We start from the raw sequence: 23349 nt of genomic DNA, 5'->3' as shown, positions 1-23349 counted from the left end.
CATTGCTTAGTTTCTTAGCCTTTGAAATATCAAAGGCCTTACACACATATTGTTGAGAGCTCACCTTCAATTGTGTGATTCCTCAATTAAGTATATTTAAATGACCACACCACATTATATTTTAACGTTTTGCACTGTTTAATTTTTAGTGCTTCCTCTAGATATTATCATTGGTAAAAATTCATTCAAATCCGAAATCAGTACTCAAGCATGATGAAAGGGATTGCAAATTCATACTAAAAAAACACATTATAAAGAAAGTAAACCATAAACCTTATTTATTCAACGGAAGCCAAGAAGAAACTAAGATCAACAACCCACAAAAGAGCCATATGACATGCACAACCAACACTTAGGTACATAATTGAAGATCATACTAGCTAGCCTGCGGGCGTTTCAGAGAACTATTATGCAATATAAAGTAAGATAGCCATTGCCCCCCTCTCTCCTAAACCAAAAGAGATCTCAAACTCCACGGTAGGTTTTGATAGCACATTCGGATTGCATTGCCTCTGGTGTTTCAACGAAGTGAAGGTAACTGACATGATCAAATGGTTTATAGGATAAGGGGTGTTTGTCGTCGATCAGCTCTTCTGGAACTTGTACAGTTAAGGAATGACAAGAGTCCCATGGATAATCTGGTTTTGTTCAGTTTCATGACCACTTGGTGAAAACAAGACTGCACTCTGCCATTGCACCATGCCAGCAAAGACAAAGTTACTTAAAAAATGGAAAATAATTAAACTCTCTATATTTCATGTCCATCCAATTAATCAAAAGATAAAATAAATATTTGAAACTCCATAATTAATTAATCATACACCCTTTTCCTTTTACTAACAAGTTGAAATTAAGAAAGTGAGTTATATACGTACCATGAAAGTGTCGCCTGCCATAACTATAAATGATGTGCGTGAAGGCTCAGCACAAACCACTGACCATCCTTTGTTTTCACTTCCAAACCATTCACCTCCTTTTGGTGAAGAATGGATATGAAGGTCTTGTCCGTGTGAGGAGTCGTCCCACGTTGGTTTCATTCTCCGTCTGTTCTTTATACTTAAAGCATCTGAGCAGGTAATTTGTTGACGCCATGTGAGATTCGTAAAGCCTCGCTACCCCATAAACATCAAACACCATTTTTGTCACCAGTTTAGTCAGCTCAGCCACCAGATTTGAGAAGGTATAAGCTTTTTCACTACTCAAAGAAATAACACAGTATTAGCAAGGCATAATATATACGTACCAAAAAAATGGTGAGTATACTACATTATATCCTGAAAAAAAGTTACAGAAATTTAGATTAGGTCATTAAACCAATAAAAACATACCAAAATTAGTCATTTCCTGCAGGCCACATCATATTTGTGAATTTTTCTACTCCTTCAGGAGTTGTTGCGTAATCGACTCCCAAGGATTTGTAGAGAGGAAGGAAAGAATATTGGCTAACATAGCTGGGATCACTGTTCTTCTGGCATTTGGTTTCAACTGGAAGATCAAATAGACCTTTAATCACAGAAAACATGGCGTTGTGAAGGCCCAAATGTACTCCGTGGTAAGTGGATTCAAAGCAGCCAGAGTCTTCAACTGCTTAATTGCTGGACTTGTTTGCATGTCGACTTCCAAGCCTCAGTTCCAGGCTTCAAATTTTCAACATTGGTTAAATCTACAACAGGAAGCTTGACCTCACCTTCTGAACCCATGATAAGTATCCCTCTCTTGAACTGTATATTTTAGCTAGTTCTTGGAAATAAAAGTAACTATCTTACCAAGTTTTGGGGAATTGGTGCACTGACATGCATGGTAACGAAAAGATTATATATAGCAACAATTTAGACAAAGTTTTTTACCAACAGAATGAGAAATCTAGTTAATCCAACGCCCTTCACGTATTGTTAATGTTATCATCGCTATCCAATATTGACTGAAGATCCTTTTTGCATTATTAGCTTGCCACTAATGTAAAAATAATGCAAGAGAGATGTAAAATACCACATGGTCCCATTTTGGTTTCTTTTTTTCTCTAGGTCCTTGTTCCGTCCTTTAGTATTTAGTTTTCTTTGTTTTTGTGTGTGGTTGTTTCTTCCATATCAAATTAATATATCTTTAATTTCAAGGTTCTTTAATATCACTCTGGTAGTTCACTACTTTGTCGAAGTTCTGATTCTAAAGTTTTTAGTTACAATTAGTGCTGATAGACGTTATTTCCTGTCATCATTAGTTACAAGTTAGGAGGGAAAAACACCGGAACTCTACACACAATCTCAACAGGATGCATGGCTAAAGATCGAAACAGGGATGAACCAAGAAGAGGGATATCCACAGGGGCAGAGGAACACTACAGATCAGTAAAGAAATTAGGGGGAAAACAGTAGAAGCTAAGAAAAAAGAAGTGGAAGAAAGAAAGGGGGAAAGGCGACCAACCCCATCGGCAGCTAGGGTCGGCACCACCAGATTTGCTCAAAATTAAAATCCTCATACTAAAACTGAGAAGATCTCAACATAGAGAGAAAGACTCTCATTCGGAGAGAACTTTTTTTACCAACAAAAATATGACATTTTGAAGCTTTGGAAGAAATAGTTTCATTTCTTGATCCGAGTTCATATTGGGAGTGCCTAAAACCGTACTTAGTTTTGTGTGTTGGATTTTGTGTACCTTTTTTATTAGAAAGGGATAACAACTCTTTTTTTTCATACATATCACTGTTTAATCATGTTTATTGTTTATAACTCAACGAACGAAAGTAAAAAAAATATATATGTATAGAAAGAGTAAAAAAGTGTGGTTGTCATTTCTCTTGCTTATTTGTTATCACCATATGAAGGGGTTATTGAAAACTTTGCAAACTCGCTAGTCGTTACTAGTTACTGTTAAAAAAGTTGGTTTATTTGTTTGGTTCAAACAGTAAAACACACTAGGGTCCCTCTGCTGAAAAAGTGTTGTGCAGCAGAGATTGGTAAAAACTAACTAAAGTTGGCCCTTCCAACTCACGATACAATGCTTTTGACTCCAACCCTTGAGATTAAGTAGTTTCTAGCTTGTAACCTTGGTGGGAGCAATAGGGTGATGGAACATCAACTGGGTTCTATTGGTTTGCTAATGTTGCCTGTTCCAAACCAATAGAGAGATGGAGATTACACGTTTACAGCTCGGAGCTTTGCTAAGTAATTGTGAGTCGTTGATGCGTTGTGAAAGCGTCATAATCATGACAATTTGAAATTCTACTAGCACAAGTAGCTCACACGTGCATAAGTGATTGTGAGTCATTGATGCATTGTGAAAGCGCCATAACTTTGTGATAATGGAATGTCGTGCTAGTCCTAGCTAGGTGAAAGTAACCTTTGTTTCTCTCTAACTACCATGCTCTCAAGATGGTAATGTCCAACATTTTTCTTTTTTCAATTTTCTTTCAATCCCCCTTAGGTCCCTTAGGTTATTTTCTTCTTAAAAGAAGTGAAATGTTTGTTCATACCATAAACCAATAACATCCATCTGTATGAAAACGTGGTCCATTTTCACCTCTGAGCATCCTAGCCGGCAATTCTGGCAAACATGGTTGCAAATTACATAATTACCTAATCACAAAAACCATCTTAATAACATAATAGAACTTCATTTTGGTGTTAATCTGGAAACTAAAAAGCTTTTTTTTCCCTGCATTATTGGTTTTGACTTTTGGGACCCTAAAATTTCTGAATTTGAAATCATTAAAGATCACAAAATACTTTTGGTTGCGACTTAGTACTACAGTCGAGTGATATTCCTCTTCACTTCAAAGTGAGAGGTCTTAAGTTTGATTCTCGACAAATGCGTATTTGAACTACATTATTGCTAGCTTATTATGAGGTTAAGCTTACCCCTTCCTCCCTTATTGTAAATAATATTGTTTGTTAAAAAAATATATACATCACTTTTGTTTAACCGTACACATCTCTGTATTAATATTTATCGTGCCATGTGACATCTCTTGCCAAATAATAATCCAAGACAAATTGTGTGTAGATTTTGGGTGGATTTTGTGACCACGTTTGACCCCCAATTCTGCACAGGAGTAAATACAAGGCTATTTTAGGGTGAAGGTGCTGAACTGTCTCCAACCCAAGGGATTAAATAGAGATGCTAAAACTGAAAGTAAAAACACAACCAAAAACGACAGCAGCAAATTCTGCAGAATGCAATTTAAAAGCTAAACAGAATTTATGTATACTTTCATTGATGAGGTTGGTTTCCTTCCCCGTGATACAGTGAGACATATTGGCCAGAAGATGAGTCTGACCCAAATTTGCATCACAAACTCCCAGCCCTCAATAATACCCGTCTTTTCTCCTTCTACACACTCCAGTTAATTTTCGCCCACTAATTCTCCTCCCAATTTATTCAATCCAAAGATCGGAAACAGTAAGGGGCGCACAAGGAAAGAGAAGGGGGTGTGCAAAAATCATTTCCATTTTTTAAAATTAATTTTACACGAATATATATATATATATATATATATATATGAAAACAGATTTATGAAGCAGGCAGTGTGGTTTTCTGGTTCAGGCTAAAATACAACGGTGTACTATGACAGACTGGCCTAAGAATCCTAAGAAGGCATGTGAGGCTTCTGACACCATTTTTACTATGAATCTTATGCACCCAAATCCAACCGCCCTACCCCAAATGTTTGGGTCTCTATGTTCATAATGATGGTTCATTTGGGTCCTACAACTTCTCTCAAATGGTTGCAAATATCAGCATTTGCATTTTCTGGTGAATTCAAATGCCCCATTCAAGAAAATCATACCCCGACCTTCATTCATTTTCTTTTGTTGTATAGGGCGTGATCTACCTGACGATTCTAGAGAGCACACATACGCTCAAATTCACGTCAAGAGTTCGACTCTTGCACCTTTACAGGCAAAAGTGCAACCCCTAATAGTGAAAGGGGAGTAGTTTCCCACTCATCAAAAGGGAAAACACAACATTCCCAGCAAATATAATCACATCACCTTTATATATGTATATATAATTTTTTGAAGTGGCCCAAATACAACATAGACATATCAAATCAAGCAAAAACAATTCTTCACTCCTCATGGCTTTCAGCCTTTAGAAAGACAGATAGGAAGCATCCCAACCACCCCCCGCCCCCCTTTTTTCCCCATAAAAGTAGGGTTAGCTAGTGATGTATAAGTACTTATAAATTAATGTTCTCTATCATGAAACACAAATAAATAAATTAAATTAAATAATCGCAAACGAAAATACAACTGTTTTCTTCAAATCGTCATGGCCACGGATAAAAAAACCATGCCCAAAACAACAACAAATTGAAGAAAATAAAACGTGGGTAAGCAATAATGGCACTCTGAAAGCAAAATACTACTCAAAATTACTATCCACAAACTTCAGTCAACTTCTTCTTACTTTTTACTTTATTTACTTTTTCACTTTTCTTCCCGTCCTCTTGGTTGTCACCAGCTAAAATCTTTTGTTTGGTATTGGAAATTGGAACCAATCATCAAATCCCAAACCATATATACCATAAATTGGTAGAAATTAATTATGGCACTCATTAGACCTATAATTTAAACCCCCCCCCCCCCCCCCCCATCTTTTAAAATATCATGAGTCATTTATTTTTCCCTCTCTATAATTCAATAAAAAACCAACAAATTAATCAAAAACCTCTATCGTAAGCCTTCTTGGTTGGGCAACTTTGATCAGAAGAGTCGCTGAATGTAAGCCTTCTCTTAGTGCCAAATGATGAAGTTTCAAGCACTTCCATCGAGCTTGATGAAGGGGAAATTGAAAACTTGGGCGCTGGTGTCTTAGCTTTTCTTTCCACCACTCCCTGCATAAAATTATAGTAGGAATATATATGTTCCTGTTCCAATGGAAATTTAATTAAGATTAGTTAACTTAAATAAATCAGTGAACAGTGTATAATTAGTAGGCTCACATAATCTTGGGACTGCAAGAATGAGATCACATTCATCTTAATCTCCAGAATCTTTCTAGTTAATCGACCATCAAATGCTGCTAAAACTGCAGCAGCTGCAATAATCGACGGCCGAGTATCCATTAAATCAATTTCTGCATTACAGAAATCAGGTTGATTAGGAAATGCAACAAATTATGCAAATTTAATTATAATTGGGAATATGGGACTAGATTACCTTTTGCCATTGCCATAATAAGTTTTATAGCATTAGAAACTAGTCCTTCTGGCCTTGCTTGATCAGCACAAAACTTATTGATGAAGTAATGCAGATAAGCAAAAGGAGTGATTGAACCCAACTTCCATTCCAATGTATTCAACACCAAAAGCTCCATTCTTTGAATGACTTTGCTTTCAAAATCATAATCCGAAACCGAAAACTCTGATAAAGTTGGTATTTTGCATTCTTCCATCTTAGCAGCCAAGGATAAACATGCCACTGATAACAATCTAATAGCCCACAATTTCTCATCCTATGTATTAAAAAAAAAAAAACCAATAAAAATCCAGATATTACTAGCAAAACATATATACTCCAGAAACCCAGTTTGCAAAACATTAAAAGTATTGGTTAACTTACATCAATGGATAGTTTTGAAAGAAACCTATCAAAGTAAGTCACTGATAAGTAAGCTGTTTGCAACTGGAACCCAAAAACTGCCCCTGTCTGCAAAATCCACAAACTTTCAGGGACTGAACAAGAAATATAAAAACAAGAATCTGGGAAAGTTAAGAGCTTTAGGGAGAGTGACATGCATTGAAAATCCAATCAATGGCATCCAGTCGAGCAGTTTTCAACCAGCTCATGCCAGAGGCAGAGCAATCCATTAACCCATTGGATCCAAAGCAATGAGCTTCTTTCTGAACCAAGTTTTCGACATATTCATCATCGTTATCGAAAAGAAAGCATGGCTTGAATTCTACGGATGTGTTCGATTCGTCTTTCAACTGGTTCAGACAAGTTTCATCTTCTTGGCAGAGAAGGCTGGAGAGAGAGAATGAAGTTTGTGCAGAGTCCCCCATTTCTCCCCAGTCTATCTGAACATCTATGATGAATGAACAATCAACAGATACTACAAACTGTCGAAACCAGGACGTGCATGTTACTAAGCAACTGATAAATCCACGGTGATTAGATTGTGCAACAAATTTAGAGAGAGATAGAGAGGGAGATAGAGAGAGAGAGGGACAAAGAGAGAGAGGGAGACAGAGTGGAAAGTGGGGAGTGAAGGAAAAGTGGCGGTTTTGGTGCCGCCAAAATGACCGGATGAGATACAGGGAGGGGGAGGGGAAGTTAAATAAGCGGTTAGAGTGTATAATGTGTGTAGAGTACTCCTAGACCATACTGATACTATTCCTACGATCTCTCTGAGACCAATCCTCTGCACCCAAAACCCTGTGGCCTCTCTCAGAGTTTGACACGTGTCCATCCCTAACCCCAATTTTAACACTGTTAACTTTTTGAAAAAAATGAAAGTAAAAAAATATTAAACCCTGAAACCCAATCGTCCCCGCTTACTCCCACCACCATGATCCCCAATCCAAATTAAAATATATATATACATACACATTCATATATATACAGTTATACACGCTCATCATTATAATCCCAATTTCACAGGCAGATTACCAAAACAATTGGATTCAATTTTACAGATCTGTATCAAAGATCAAAACTTCAGAAAACCCAAATGATTTCATCTAAAATTACAGATCGGATCAGCGAGACTGTTACCATGGTTGTGGGGTGTAGATCCAGTAGCTGGAGTGCATCGCTGGTGATTACTCCGCACCTCCCTTGTCGAATTCTCTTTGAGGCCAGTTCTGACTGTCGCCCTTATTTTCTCTTTCGCTACCAGACCACCACCATCGCACTGCAACACCCAGCGCACCACCATCGCACTTCGTCGTTTCCTTCAAAAGAGGAGGAGGACGATAGAGAGAGGAGGAGGAGAGGGATGGGTTCGATGGTGGTTGTCTGGTTCTTAATTTTTTTTTATTTTTTTTTAATGTTTTTGGGAGAGTTAACGCTGTTTAAAAGTGATGTCAGTGATGGACAGGTGTCAAATTTTGATATGGCCACAGAGAGGCCGCTGCAAAGTTGGCGTGCGGAATATTGGAACTCTTTCGCTCCAATAAATGCAATTTAATTGCGTTGGCATTTTAATGGCTAAATATTTTCGAGAAATTAAGATGATAATACCATAGCCATGTGATACATATCTTGACTTGCATGGGCATATCTTGGTCCTTTCAAAATATTAAGTTAGTTAATTTGTTAAGTATTTTTACTTTTTAAATTAGATATTTTTCTTTCTAATGTTTGAAAGAAAAAAAAAAATTAAGTTGTACGTGATCAGTTGCTCTAGCAACGCCTAGCTAGGATAACCTACATTCAAGTTCGAAAACCCTAATTACAAATAACTCCCAACTTGTTGGGGGAGGATCTACATTCATCCAATCAGTTTGAAACCTTGATTTTGAAGGTAGAAGTAGTTCCCAAATGGGTTATGCAAATAAATTGTTTATACTATGTATTAAGAGAATCATTTTTGTAATCGAAAAGTCTTAAATGCTCCTTATAACGCTTACAGTTAGACGAGTTTTTTTTTTTTTTTTTTTTTTTTAAAGTATTATAATAATTCAATTTCAAACTTTACGCACATGCTCTCACTCCCTAATTTCTATCAATATATAATACTAAGGAGTGTGAAACTTTAGCTAAGTCATGCAATAAATGAAGATGAATGTTAATAAAATAGTTATTTTATGAAAAAAAATCAAAATATAAAACGAAGTATTGTACTTACGAGTTTCAATTTGTTTTAAACAAACGATATTTTATGTAGTAGGGGGTTGGGGGATTGAGCTAAATCTCACAATTCAAATTCATCTTTGACAAGAATGAAATCTAAGAACTCTCATTTATAAGTAAAAAAATATCACTAAATCGTAGTAGTAAGTAATCTATTTTTTTTCTAATTTAATATCAAATCTAAGGAGTGGCTGTGCATACCTTAATATAAAATGAGTGAGTATTCATTTATGGTATTCTTTACATGGGAAAAGGATCCTTGTGGGATCATTTTCTTGGGGATCCAATGGATTCAGTGATAGTGATCGTAGATAGTATATCGTGCGGTCAGAAATTATTTCAAAATTTAAAATTTAAAATTAAATGTAAATAATACCTAACAAAAACTAACTGTACAATGTATGATAAACGATTACGATCACAAGATTCTTAAGATTTCCAGGGAAATGATCTATCGAGGATATTTTTCCCTTTACATAGTATACCTTTTGGGATGTGCTATCCACACATCTCATTTTACTTCTCACACATCTTAGTTAATTTATATCCGTTGATTTTTTTCAATTCATCCGATCCGACGGTCGAAAATTAAAAGGGTGTGTGAGAAGTAAAAAAATGTGTGTGTATATCACATCCCGACCTTTTATGGGGTACCCTTAAATTTTGGACAGCTGTAGGATGGGAAGTTTTGTCCTATCTGATTATAAGGGCCTTATTTGGCACTTTGGTTCTAGGGTTCATCATGTTCATTGTCCTCGACAGTTCTCTCTGTGTGCCTTCTTTTTCCATCTTTCTTTGAGGAACAAGAGGGAGAGGGCCCGACTCTGTGTGAAGGATGACAGAATGTGTGTCGTTGGTGTTGGGGTATGAAGTTGAGCATGTACAACAAAAATTATATAAATAATCGAGTTAAGAATTCTAAATATAGTAATCACTCAAAACAATAATATGATAATATTTATTTTTACTTGTGAGAAGTTTTAGGTTTGAATCTTTTGAATAGTAAATTTGATACCAAATTAGGTTATTCATTATGTGGCATAGCCGAACTCTCATTCCCCTCAGTGTAAAAATATATAGATGTACTAAAAAATATAAGAATTCTAAATGCAGTATTGATCTTTTTAATTTGACTTGTTAATATTTATTTTTAGTTTTCTTAAAATAAAAAAGAACGGGGAAAACACCTTTTACCTTGCTTGTTTTGTACCGGCTGGAACTATTTGTCTGCCTTTGTTGTGTAATGTCATGCAAAATTATTGTCATGGTACGAAACATATGTTCCTATTCATGATTTTCCTCCCAAAAAAAAAGCGCTACGAAAATTAAAATTAAAAATATATAAAAAAATATCTAACCTTAAATATGTTGTTTGACCTAATTAATAAACGATAGATTAGCCCAAAAAGTTTACATATAACATCAAAGTAGTGAGTTTGACTTGTCTAATTGTTCTCTGCAAAACACGATATATGTCATTTAAATATGCAAAGTTAGAAGTTTATTGTTTTTAGACTTAATTAGTCTCCCATCATGGATTCTACACCATTTAATAAGTGGTGATGAGTACAGAAATGTATGTATTAGAATTAAGTTAGGTTAAACATTTGATTCCGTTAACAAAAACTTCTTTTTAAAACCCGAAGCAAGAAGCTGCCACAAACTTTTTAAACATATGTACTTGTATTCGTATAAGCACATGAGTTTTGAAAGAATGATGGTCCAAACATGATAAACCAATTTTTAATAACTTTGTCATCTTTTCCCTACTTGTTTTGGGGACTTCTTTTTTGTTAAGGATATGTTTTAATTAGAGAATTTATCATATATAGCTAAAATTTACACTCTAATTTCGTAAATATCAGTTTTTATAAAAACAATCAAATATATCCAAAATTTTAATGGAATAGACTTCAATACCCTCAAAGTTAATAACAAACCCTAAATCCAAACATTATTAGATAAAATTATGACAATTCCATCTGTTTATGGATGAAAATGTTTTGTTTTGTTTATGATTTTGGTTTTGCAATAAAAACTGGAATTTGTTTGCTTACATGCAATTGTGATGGGTTTTTGACAAATGGAAGAGCTCCTGATGATCGCCGAACATATGGCAGCATGCCGTCGTCGCTCCCAATTAGCCAGACCCTTTTCAACTTTGCCAGTATATTTCCTTTTGATATGTTAGGTTTCCAAGGCATACCGAAAGTACAAGAACAAAAATTAATTAGTATTTTAATTTTTTTAATTGAACATTTCAAAACAATACGAAGGAAAAGGACAACAGAGGCCAAAAGGGGAGAGTGTTGCGGCGGTAGGTGGTTCGGTGACAACAATCTTGTTGTGAGTTTGAATGAAAATGAATTCCAACGATTTTAGGTGTTGTGTAATTTGATTTTAATTTGTAGGACAGTTTTGTCTCGCAGCGGTAGGTGGTTCGATGACAACAATCTTGTTGTGAGTTTGAATGAAAATGAATTCCAACGATTTTCGGTGTTATGTAATTTGATTTTAATTTGTAGGACAATTTTGTCTATTTAAGTATGTTTTATGCTATAATTGATAGTTCTTTTTATAAAAATTAACATTTATGAAATTAGAGGTTAAATATTGGTTATATATGAGAAATTCCCTTTTAATTAATCACTCTTGATTCTTTATGAACGTCTGGGATAATAGGATTTGAGACTACTTGCATCCTTTCTTCGCAAACCACAATTTAAAGAGACCTTTTTATATTTTCATTATTTGGCTTCCAATTGTATCACCACTAACAATCCATAATATAACACCTTATTTTTTTTGGAAATGATTTATCGCCTTGTTTTCATCTTTACAAACCCATATTTATTTTTAGCTATTGGATTGAATAATGATAAATAAATGAATCACAAGAATTAATAGGAGTGTAAAAAATGAACGAAGACGTGCATAAACCCTTTTTTTTATGATCGTATTACACCTATTTCGTCGCACCTATTTTACGAGTAAGATTTTTTTCCTAGGTTACAAAATTTCTATAAGTGAATTTAATTATTCGGTAGCTAGCTAGCTAGCTAGGCTACATTGAGTATGGCCAAAAGGCAAAAGATGAAATTGAGTTATTTTACAAGTGTAAGGTTATGGTCTGCATAAATTATTTAAAGGAAAACAAAAAAAAAGGGTAAGCTATATAGCTCCAATACAAAAATTATGAAAGGACGCAAGATCCAAAATCTGGGCTGTCAGTAAAATTAGTTAACCGCCATCTTATTATTCTGCAACTCAAACTATAATAAGAATATTACTCCAGTCTCTCACCAGACTCATATAGCACTGGTGACATTCTATCTTTTTCGATAAGTAGAGGAAGGATATTCTATCTTATTAATTAACTACAACTAGATTTTGTTCTTTTAATTACACATATATAAATCATAAAATAATTGGTGTGGAAATATGATTATATTTTGCGATCGTACGAATAAATCTATCACAATAACCACCGTCCTGCTTGATGGTATCATCTTTAGACTGATGAATTCAGAAAATTTTCTTTTGATAACAGTCCATATGAAGTTGCTTGTTTGCTTTTACCTTTGAAATGTTTCAACAATTCTATCCACTTCACGACTTACTTGATATTAATGTATTTTCATCATGCACATATATCATGTACAGTACCAATAAAATATTTATACGATGAAAATAAGTTAATTACAAGTGGATAGACAAATATTCATGAAAACTCAACTTGTTGATGCCCCCACTAGCTTCTCAATTGTGATGACCTGTCCCTAATTTTCTATGTAATTTCTCCCCGAATATGTGAATTGACATTTATGCCTTGTTGTCAAGTGACGTGGACGTGTTTATTTGTTCTGAAATTATTTTTTTCTCGCTATTGTAATTAAATAGTATTCGTTGATACGATCGCATGAGCGCGAGTTTGACCCGAATCGGGTTCGTAACGAAAAAAGTACATCTCGTTAAAGTGCGTAATCGTCGGGTAGAATTGTACACACGAATGTACTATTTTATCAATGTTAGAAACACTGTTTTGGATAGATTTTCTAAGCACTTTTTGCTATTTAAGTCTGAAAACCCAATCCTTTTCTTCTTTAAAATAGAGAGCGTAACTTGTTGTTCACCCTTCTGTTTTTCGCCCCTCCAGATCCTACATAGCTAACCTACTCTGTGGCATTCAAGGATTACCTACGATTCTGACATATCGCCATTCTTAATGTAGGAACTTATCTCCAATTGTGTATTAAGTACATCTCTAATTCGATTGCTTTACCCTTGTGTTTCTATGCTCTGAATATTTGTAGTTATGGGTTGTAGCCACTACTGCGCACTCACCTTATTAGTTAATTAGGTTCTAGTTTCAGTTTTAATTTATTCACATTTTTCTTACATCACTTGCACTTTTGGTTACGTTATCTTCACATGACAGCCAGCACGTCTTGATTCCGATCGGAGCGTGTCATCAATTGATCCTCTACATTCTTGCACTAAATTCATTAATTATTCGAATACCATAACATGCACAAATAGTTTGACAAGAGAATACTTTTTTAGAACAAAAGAATCAATCGTTTATTTTGGCATTTTGGATGTTTTGGATATGTTTTATTTTATTTTTATAAATTTTGGATATTTTACAGTAAATTCATCAACAGTATGAAGAGTTAGGGAGCTTCGAATTTAAGTACAGAGGAGATATATTGTACATTACTCTAGCCAACTTTACTGAACTCAAATCTACTTGACATTTCAACTTTCATTTGCTATAGATTCAAAGGATTTTCTTGTTCAATTAAGTTCGATATTAAAAGTCAAAGATAATCCTTCATTTAACAATTTATAATACTAAAACTCTGCTTAAAAATTAACAAATAGAACATAATCAAAATGATCACACCACTTAAAACTATGGTCAAGTGACATTTCTCTTCACTTATAAGTGAAAGATTTTAGGTACAATTCTCGCCAAATGCGAATTTGAACTACAATTTTATTATTAGCTAATTGTGACGCTTAGTCCACTCCCCCACTCCCTTAGTATAGATAATATTATTTGCTCAAAAGAAAAAGAAATGAACGATCACACTCTATTAATAGGTGCTAATTACTTATTAGTATTAAGTATAGTGGTAATTGTCTTCACTTAATTGATGGAGGTCTTAGCATCGCCTCGTCCCATATACAAATTTGAGAATAATATATCTTTGTAGTCTTGCGTAATATTATTAATAGACATGTTAGCTTGTTGTAAAAGTATCTTTAAAAACTTATTCTAAAGTTTCCAAAAATATAAATAAACAATAATACTACGTACCTATATAACGACCGGGTTTTCACCTTTTAGTTTTCGCACCATGATACTATACAAAAAACTTGTGACTTCGAAATTAGTTCAAAACACATAGTCATATAGTCCTACCGGCCACTCTTGTAAAGAAATAAGTTGTAGATATTTGGAAGGGACCAAAGGTGGAAAGCTTTTGAATTGCTTTGGGTCACAGTTACAGTAGGAGGTAGGGAATTATGAAGAAAATAAAACAATAAAAAAGAATTGATGAAGATATGATAACACACGTGAATAAAAATTATAATTGCAGAGGGGGGAAGGGGGAGGGGGAGGAGCGTCTTCACGTGTTAAAAAGGCTGGACCACTCCAGCCACTGGTAGCAGAAGCACGAAGAGGAGGAGGAAGAAGACGCTCCTCTCAGGGGGACCTCATTGGTCATTGCCACCCACTCATATCAATGGATATTATTGAATATTATTAACTAATTGATAAAAAAATATATATATGTTATTTAATTAGTTAATATATTAGTAATTAGTAATATATTGTTTAGGATATAATATTGAAAGTTTGGAAGATGGGTGGCGGCAAAACTTGGGTCCTGCTGCTAAGACAGAAGTAGAGTAGGAACCTTTGACTCTGAAATGGCTGCGAAGCCCAAGATGGTCAGCAACTAGCTTTGACCGTTAACATGATGCTGCTGTATTGCTTGCAGGAGAGATGCAAGCAGACAGAGACAAGGGTGGTTAAAATCATGGTTCCATTGCAAGACTAGGGTTTTTCCACCATCAAATTGCGAATTGTTTTGTTTCCTTATTATTTGTTCTTACCATCCTTTGAACTCTCATTTGTTTTTGCAACTTACCGTGACATCCTTTGTCACTCTTCCATTGATTTCATCATAAGCATTTCCCTTTATTTTTATTTTGCATAAGCAATTTTCACTAGATGATCAAAAAGACGAAATGTTAATGTAACAAACGAAAGATAAGAAACACAAACGCTATATCAATCAAAAGTCCTAAAATTATTATGTGTTAAATCGCATTCTTATGTTTAGTAATCCAATATTTCAACATTTTGTTTAGAAACATGTCTATAGCTTGTCTGAATATATATATACATACATACATATATATATATATATATATCTTGTGTTTAGTAATCCAATATTTATGAAGGGAGAACTCGAAATGCTTGTGCCGGATTGGTTATCCAATTCTCATGCTTCTCATTATTAAATTACCATAATTCTCGGTATTCATTATTACGAAGCTATCACATCACATGAGAATGAAGAGGGAATTTGAGGATGACGATCCTTTTCAAATATCTTTGTAAGGATTATGGGGATCTTCACATCTTATTTATTTTTCGTACATTGTACAGTCAGATTTTGTCAGGTACTATTTGTATTTAATTTTAATAAAAATTTAAGTGATTTCTCGCTGTACGATGTATGATGAACAGATAGAATAAAATGATCTCTAAGATCCTTACAAAAAGGATCTGGATGGGATCTCTTGTACGCAATTCTCATGCATTGAGAATGAGTTTACGAGTCTCGATCTTTTAAGTTCATTCACTGATTTTTAATCTCTATTAATTAATGAAACTCTCTTTGTCAACCAACAGAAGATGAAAATACAACTTAGTCTTCTATCACTCAAAAAAAAAATGATGGGCAATAATGTAATTTCACAGGTCCAAATTTTACTGCTTTTTATTGAAGTTTCACCTACCGGTGATGTTAAAATATCTCTAATATTTAAAATTAAAAATAAATTTTAAAAATAAAAAAAATAAAAAAACCAAAAACAAAAACCTCTCTCTCTCTCTCTCATTTTCTAAAAGAATATGTTCATGCACACAAAGTGTATAGGCAAATGTTAGTTTAATATCTAAAGTTGAGATTGTATTTCTTTATTATTTATTTATTTATTATCAATTTTTTTTAATTTAAAAGTTAAGATTAAAATTTTAAAAGCACATTTTTTTTGTTTTCCACCATTTAATATTAAATTCAATGAAGAGTGATCGTGCATTTTTCAGCCACTTGGTAACCAAGTAAACGTTGTTGATACATTTACCATACCGACTAGGTGACCCTATTTAATATTCATTTTGTTCTCCTCCACTGATGTCAAATACTGACTCTTACAACTGCGCAAACCAAACATGAGAACGAAAAAAAAAAAGTGTACTACCTAGTTATCATTTTGTAGCATTTCCACTTCCAAAGTGAATAATTTAGAACAATTAAAAAAACTAAAAATCAAAAGTTGAAAACTGAAAGGTAAATGTTAAAAACTCAAGAAAGTAGTTTTCAATTTTCGAGTTTTTTTTTATATTTCTAAAATTGAAAATTAAAAGTAACTACCGAACGAGTTTTCAGTTTTTAAAAAAAATGAAAGGAAAAAAAAAAAAAAAAAAAAAACTAAAAGGTTATCAAACTGCCTTAGTTTCTAATTGAAAAGGAAGATCATGCTTAACTCCAAACTATACACATTTAGCTAAATAAATCTCGAGTTTACTTTATAATAGTAAGTGAGATTTAAAAACCCACATGCATTCCTATCCTGGGTAAAGTCCCACAATCAAACATAGCTTAAATGGGTAAAAAATTCAAAATTTTCATAGTAATTCTTGCGTGAGATTTGTTGTTTCCTAAGGCTATTTCCAATGTTTCAGCATAAAGTTAATCTTCTCTATGCAACTGCCATACGGACCATGTTTATTTTAATTTTATTTTATTTTTGATAACCTCAGAGCATCTCCAACTTTAAGTTTATTTCTTCCATCTATTATTAGAGCAAGAATTTCGTCACGACGATTAAAGAAGCCTTGCAAGTTTGCAACTCTTAGATTGGATAAGGAGTACTAACGGATTTAAGGAAAATAAATTAGAAATGAACAACAAAACATGGGACTGAGAGATTTAAACTGCGCTCTACACGATCATTACAAGGACATAAACAAAGAATACAAATAACTCATTTCAAATACTTGTTTGGGCCAAGTAGGAGCAGAGTTAGGTCTACATATAAAATGGGTGCTCGGCCCACATTGGTTGGCTAAAACTCGTTCGTGTTTCCACTCATTTTCAGAGGCAAATGGAGCTCCTGTGCACATATACAAAGATGGTTGTGAACAATTCGCCATTTTGCTGCCTGCAGGTTGAGAGTCCCACGCGGTTGCTTCCTTTGCAAGGGAATGCGGCACCTGCAGGACTTAAACTCTCGCCTTTTTTCTAGTTCCCATCACTGCCGGGTTCCCTTGTGCAGGGGGGACGCGAGAATCAAACTCTTGGTGTGGGCGTGGCGGTAGCAAGTGATCCAACCACGACACCTATAAGCCCCGATCTTTCCCCCCATAGTTTCATATTAACATTGCATGCTTGAGTTTAGACCATCTAACCGAAACCGACAATGGGCTATGCTCTCAACATGCCCCCTCATGTGTAGGACTTGAGCCTAATATGCAGACCACTAATATTGGGCCGATATTGACTGTCTATTTTATACCCTGTAGAATTAGGAGTGTCCAACCAAAACCAGTTGTCAATGGGACGGAGAGGCCCGCGACCACATATATTGCGAGACGTGTGACACAAGGCTCGAGAGTTCCCCATGTGAGATTCTATACTCAACAAGTTTAGTTAAAGGAGGCATGGAACATTGAGTTTTGTTTTGCTTTGTATCGTTTCAAACCGCACGTTGTGACAAGAATTTAAATGGGACCATTCCTTTATGATACATTTACATTATGCTCGTATTTGATTGGAAAAGTGTGCTTCGAAATTGAAACTTCTTAGGCCCTACTTACTAGGAATGAGATCATTCTCATACATGCGTTTACTAAGACCTAAGGAATGAATAAATATGTTAAGTCCCACATTGATCTTGGTGACATACCGAAAAATCAAGGTATGGGATATAACCAAAGAGTTGTTTGTTTCATACCCATTCCTTTTCATCCCCGTTCATTCTCATACGGTCACACATGTAACAAGTAAACTTGTCATTAAGATACGTACAGAGCTCGATTCCCTTCAGTGTAACAACAAACAGTTTCATTATTTCTAGAATTATTTTTCTTTTTCATAAAGGTGATCTGATCTTTAGAAGGATGTAGTCTTTGTTTGCTTTCCTTCAAGTGGTTAGTGTTAAGAAGTGGAGCTTGGTTTGTCCTTAAAGTTTGAACATAAATATGAAGACATTGACAATATCTCTCCTCCTCCCCCTCAATTATTTTCATCAAACAATAAAAACAAGACAATACTGAAGAATAAACATAGCTACTAATTATTATTGAACTATATTTTAATTTGTGAAATAAATGCAGACACCACCACCAAAACATTCTGCTTTTCCCTTCAAAATGTGTGGGACTCTGGATCAAGATGAAGAATCCTACCCTAATTATAAATGTTTGTAATTTCCAATTTTTCTTTCCCTTTTCTTTTAGCATGAGTGTAATGCTCTTCTAAGTATCGTTCAATGCTTAACTTTTCGGACAATGCATCCGATATTCTCATACAAAATCTCAAGAGACTTACCTGATAAACTGACTGGGGAATCTCTCCGTCTGAATTGGGATTTTCTTTATACTGGAAAGAGTATCAAGAGTGCCCTCCCTCCTGCGTTTCTTCTACTCCTTTTACATGCTTGTAACAAAACAAAACAAATATACTGGTGGTGCCGCTTCTTCAGTTTGGACGTGTTGATGACTGTGGTACTATCCTCTAACTTATGTGTCTTCGTGTGCTTCATATACATATTTTTATGGTGACAAGCTTTCATCATCCGAACTGTTATCTTGTCTCACGTTATACCTGCTGAGAACTGGTAGAGGAGCGGTTGATGTTATGCGGAATGATCTAGCAGAGCCCACCAGTGTTCTATCCTGCAGCATCCCCACTTCCTTGCAAACTTGGTCCAGTACATTTAGAAAATCTCTCACGATCATGAAGATTCTGAAAGGATGGGCTTCCTCCTTTGTTGTATCCCCATGAAAATATTCGGTAACCTCTTTCACCAGAATTAAAGCCTTTCTTTCATCAGCCTTGACCCTAAGAATTTCATCCTCGGCCTCTTTTAGAAATACCTTCATCGAGTTGAAGAATTTCCCTTGCATATCGGGCTTCTCATACTGCAAAACCAGTTTGACCTTCTGAAGCCCCATTTCAAGCTTCGACACGTAGCTACTTAGGACATCTGAGTCCATTCCTGCTGCTTTCTTGACGTTGCTGAGGTCTCTGCCCAGCCCTGCAACCATTTGCAATCCTTGCTTTCTGAAACCATCTTCCTTGGTATTGACAGGCATGTTTTTAGCATTCTCATTTGTAGAATCAACAACTTCACCTTCGGATTTTATGATCTCTTGGACCACAAAATGGAGCAATGTGGTCTTTCCATCTGTTGCCTTTACGTCAACTAGTTTTAAAAGTGTATCAAGTTTGAAAGATTTAGCATCACCACGATTAGTCCCAACATTCATTCGGTTCCCTGTCTTGAGGACAGCTTCAAGGAGTTTGAGGAATAATCGACTGCTCTTTAGTTCATCACTTGCTTCCTGAAGAATGACAAAATATTTTGTATCAGGTTTTATGTCAATATTCATGGATTTAAGAGATCAAAAACCAAAAATTTTAATTTCAGCCAAAATACCTCCAACGTTTGAAAGGACTTTCTCAGGTACTTCACTTCTGTATCAAAATTAGCTCTGTATAGCATTGCCTCAACTCTCTTAAAGGCAAATGGGATATCGAGCACAGCTTTCAGAAAGCGTTCAGCAGTCCCTAATTTTGAGACGTCACCCTTGTAGTCTCGAAGTTTAATTTCTTCTTCCTTAGTTGGAGCCATCTTCACCAGAGTTTCCAACAGCTCGGTGCCCAAGCCTTCGGGGTTACCTGTTATGTATAAGCAAATAATGCACATGATGTAGCAAATATAAATACCACCAAAAAGCGGAGGATCGAGAGAAGGTCAACTAGTGGCTGTGATACGTTGACATCAAGTGATCGAACTTTCTAGAGGTGAATATGCAACACCGATAAAAAAGAGAATTTGTTTTTGTTTGATGTAAGCTTTTCTGTGTGCTTGCATTTTGAGTTCTGAGGAATAAGAATGTTTCGACGATTGTTCCTGTTTATTGGAATGTGATTACATAATGGGTTAAACTGTTTGTGCAAATCAGATTTCACACATTAATCAGATTTCTACGTGGCTAAAATTGAAAGCAAACCAAGACACGCTTGCATGGTCGCACCAGAGACCTTTAAGAAAGCCATTGATAGGAGCACAACCAAGTATAAACATCAGTTGCAGCAATTATTGCGTTTGCAGTTTTAAGAGAGGATAAAACTTCAAAGTATTCCTCATAGTGTAAACTTCATATATCTATTGAAAGTTTTAATCAACAGGGCAGTGCATTCCTGTTGACAAAGGTTTCACCTGAATCTATTGCTTCTAACAGAACACTTCAATTTTTACGATATGAAATTTTCACAAGGGAGGTTGTTGGGAATTGAAAAAACTTTGCAAAAATTGCTGGGTTAGCAGCTACAGTCAGTGTCAGTAATTTGCTCTTATGGCTCTACGGTGCTTTCGTTCTCTCTTCTTCCTTACAAACCAAAACTGACATAATCATGTGTGTGGTAATTACTGTTAAACTGCTTTTACTCTTATTTTCCAAGTAACAATAATGACTTATTGCTTAAGCCTTTAACTGTCACTTCTGTATTGACATCCTCCATTATCTCCTTCTCTTGTTTCCTTTCCCAAACAGTGGCTCGATATACAATGTGTGCCTCCAAACAATTTGTGCTACTAGAAACTCATTTAATTTATAATTCCAAAACGCATTAAGAAATTCATGATATCCATATTAGTTTAATGGAGCCCTAACATTGATATGCTTTCAGTAAATTACTCAAACAATTTGATGACAAAGTTTCTATATCGCTACGCAGAATTAAGGAGCTAATTACTCATCGGAAATGGGAAAGAAGTAATCACTTACCGTCTAAAAGCGCTTCAGTGACCTCATCTCGTGCTACATTCAGTGCTCTCAACAGTATTGCTATGTTCTGTGACTTCTTTGGATCCAAAACCCTGTTTTCCAGCTCAACAGGAGGAAGAACTGATCGTCTAGTAGTCTCTTTCGGGACTGAATTCGCTGGGTTACACCCGAAAAGAGTCTCCATCATGTCCTCATTTAACCTGCAAACAGATTTAGACATCACCAAAAATCAGATTGCGCACACATTATGCAATTAGCTTGATTTCGGCTGAACTTTACTTACTGGAATGAGCTCGATTTCAGTTGATCCCACACGGTAGCGCGGTCGGAGGTTGCCCGGACCTTGTCCCAGTGCAGAGGCTTCAGCTTGGGCTTTGCCCCTCCTGAATCTTCATTCTCAAATCTCTCTGACGACGCCAAGCTCTCATCAACAAATCTCTCAGCAGGTTTTCTTGTCCCATTATCGAAAGGCCCTTTTGGGATTGCTGCAAAGGAGGATTGTGGCTGTGGCTTTGCCGGAGCTTGGGCTGGGCTTGCAGAAACAACCCTTTCTGAATCCCCAACTTGCCTTAATATCGTCGGTCGTGACGGCGGCGGTGGCGGAGGAGGCGGAACAGGGGCTCTAGATACACGCACCAAATTTGGTGGAGGTGGTGGAGGGGAGGAGAATTTCGGCCTCTTATTAGAAGACGATGGAGCTCCCTGTTGGGCGTCGTGGGTTTGAGTCTGAATTTGCATTGGCGGAGGGGGAGGTGGCTGGGGAGGCGACGGAGCGGCATGGTTCCTTGTGGTGGAAGAAACCGAAAGCCGCGATTTCGGAGAAGTTCGTTTCGAGTGGGGAATTGAACTGGCGACGTGAATTGGAGCACAATTGGCGACTCCATTGTTGCTGCTCTGCTTCGGCGTGTAGTAGCTGTCGTCGTAGCTGATGGAGGAGCAGTTCGGCGAATGAAACGCCGTTTCGTTGCTCTCTTCATCGGAAGACGACATAGCTGACGGCGAGTTGAGGTTCTGAGGAGGTTTGGTCAGAGGAGGAAGCGGCTGCAACTCGGGACTCGGCCGGTACCGATCCGATCTTTTGACAGAGTTCAGTCTGTGATACGGAGACCGGTTCAATTCCACAGTTGTTGGTCCGCTAACCGCTTCGCTGCTCGTCGTCGACGTGTGGCTGGGTTCGACTGTGCCAATGTAGAGGAAGCTCGAGGGTGGGACTCTCGGGTCGTCGGCGAATCTCTGGGAACCGGGTCCTCCGCCATTGACGAGTTTCTGAGACTCGGACTGGTGTTTGACTCGGTGGCGGTAAAGGAAGAAGGCGAGTCCGGAGAGCATTCCGAGAGTCACAATTCCGACCGAAGCAGCAATGGCGACTTTCTTCGTCCCCTTGGTCGGTTGCGGCGCTTGTGGGTTCTGCACAGTGGTGGCGTTCGACGGCAGCGGTGCGGGTTGAGTCTGAACTGGGGTCGACCCAGATGGCAATTCATGGAAAAATGGCTGGTCGCTTGAAGTGTCCGGCGGAGGCGGCGGTGGAATCGGCGGCGACGGGGTGTCCGGCGGAGGGGAGGAGCTGTCTGGAAACAGGGGCTGGTGGAGAATTCTTCTGTGAATTGCAGTGGGCGTTTGAAATTGAAGAGCGTGGAGGGGAGTGAGGGAGAGAGAGAGGGAGAGGGAGAGAACAACGGAGAAAATGAGATGGTGAGGAGGAGCTTGCAATTTCATGGTGGAATTTTAATGGCGGAGTGATGGATTCTGGTTTTGTTTTTGTTTCGGAAAATAAACCCAATTCATCGTCGTCGCCTTCTTCCTTCGTTCTCACTGTGGTTTTGTTGTTGGGTTTTGGATTTTTTCTGTTTGTTTTGGTTGGATTGGAAAGACAGAAATTGGAAGAGCGAGAGGGAGAGAGAGAGAGAGGGTGAAGTGAGAGAGTGAGTCGAAGCTTCTTTTGGCTGCAAGATCTGGGAGATGCCAATAGTAGCCGCTGACCTCAGCAGGAAGCCACATTCTTTTTTCTTTTCTTTTTCAGGTTGCTTTTCACTTAAATTTTATTGAAAATTTTAACGAAACATTTCTGTTACTGTTTATTTTTAACGTTAACGATATTTTTACTTTAAAAAAATCATTTATAGTATTATTTACTCACAATATTTTTTTATGATTTTGGTTAAACTCAAAATTTTTAACCTATTTTCTTTAATTTTCTTTATTTTATTTGATCATGTGGATTTGTTAACGTCTTA

The 23349-nt window shown here is 36.4% G+C and overlaps 2 protein-coding genes and 1 pseudogene across 2 annotated transcripts; all 3 read right to left on the bottom strand.

Annotated features, from left to right (window-relative positions):
- Nucleotides 1-465: 465 nt before the first annotated feature.
- On the bottom strand, nucleotides 466-1700 carry LOC137732893 (probable 2-oxoglutarate-dependent dioxygenase AOP1; annotated as a pseudogene).
- A 3868-nt stretch (nucleotides 1701-5568) lies between these two features.
- LOC137712100 (cyclin-D5-1-like) lies at nucleotides 5569-7970 on the bottom strand. The gene is made up of 6 exons (XM_068451246.1): nucleotides 7717-7970; nucleotides 6734-7027; nucleotides 6562-6644; nucleotides 6160-6454; nucleotides 5943-6076; nucleotides 5569-5867 (listed from the first exon to the last, which is right to left on the bottom strand). The coding sequence occupies exons 1-6, from the start codon at nucleotides 7877-7879 to the stop codon at nucleotides 5661-5663; spliced, it is 1176 nt and encodes a 391-aa protein (XP_068307347.1). The 5' UTR covers nucleotides 7880-7970; the 3' UTR covers nucleotides 5569-5660.
- A 10426-nt stretch (nucleotides 7971-18396) lies between these two features.
- Nucleotides 18397-23034, bottom strand: LOC137742172 (formin-like protein 6). The gene is made up of 4 exons (XM_068481962.1): nucleotides 21399-23034; nucleotides 21116-21315; nucleotides 19762-20003; nucleotides 18397-19666 (listed from the first exon to the last, which is right to left on the bottom strand). Exons 1-4 carry the CDS (start codon nucleotides 22829-22831, stop codon nucleotides 18875-18877), a joined length of 2667 nt encoding a protein of 888 aa, XP_068338063.1. The 5' UTR covers nucleotides 22832-23034; the 3' UTR covers nucleotides 18397-18874.
- Between the last annotated feature and the right edge of the window lie 315 nt (nucleotides 23035-23349).

The sequence above is a fragment of the Pyrus communis genome, chromosome 1 (assembly GCF_963583255.1).
Source record: "Pyrus communis chromosome 1, drPyrComm1.1, whole genome shotgun sequence".
Lineage (NCBI taxonomy): Eukaryota > Viridiplantae > Streptophyta > Magnoliopsida > Rosales > Rosaceae > Pyrus > Pyrus communis.
The sequence above is the reverse complement of the archived record's forward strand: the minus strand, read 5'-3'. Positions and strand labels throughout refer to the sequence as shown.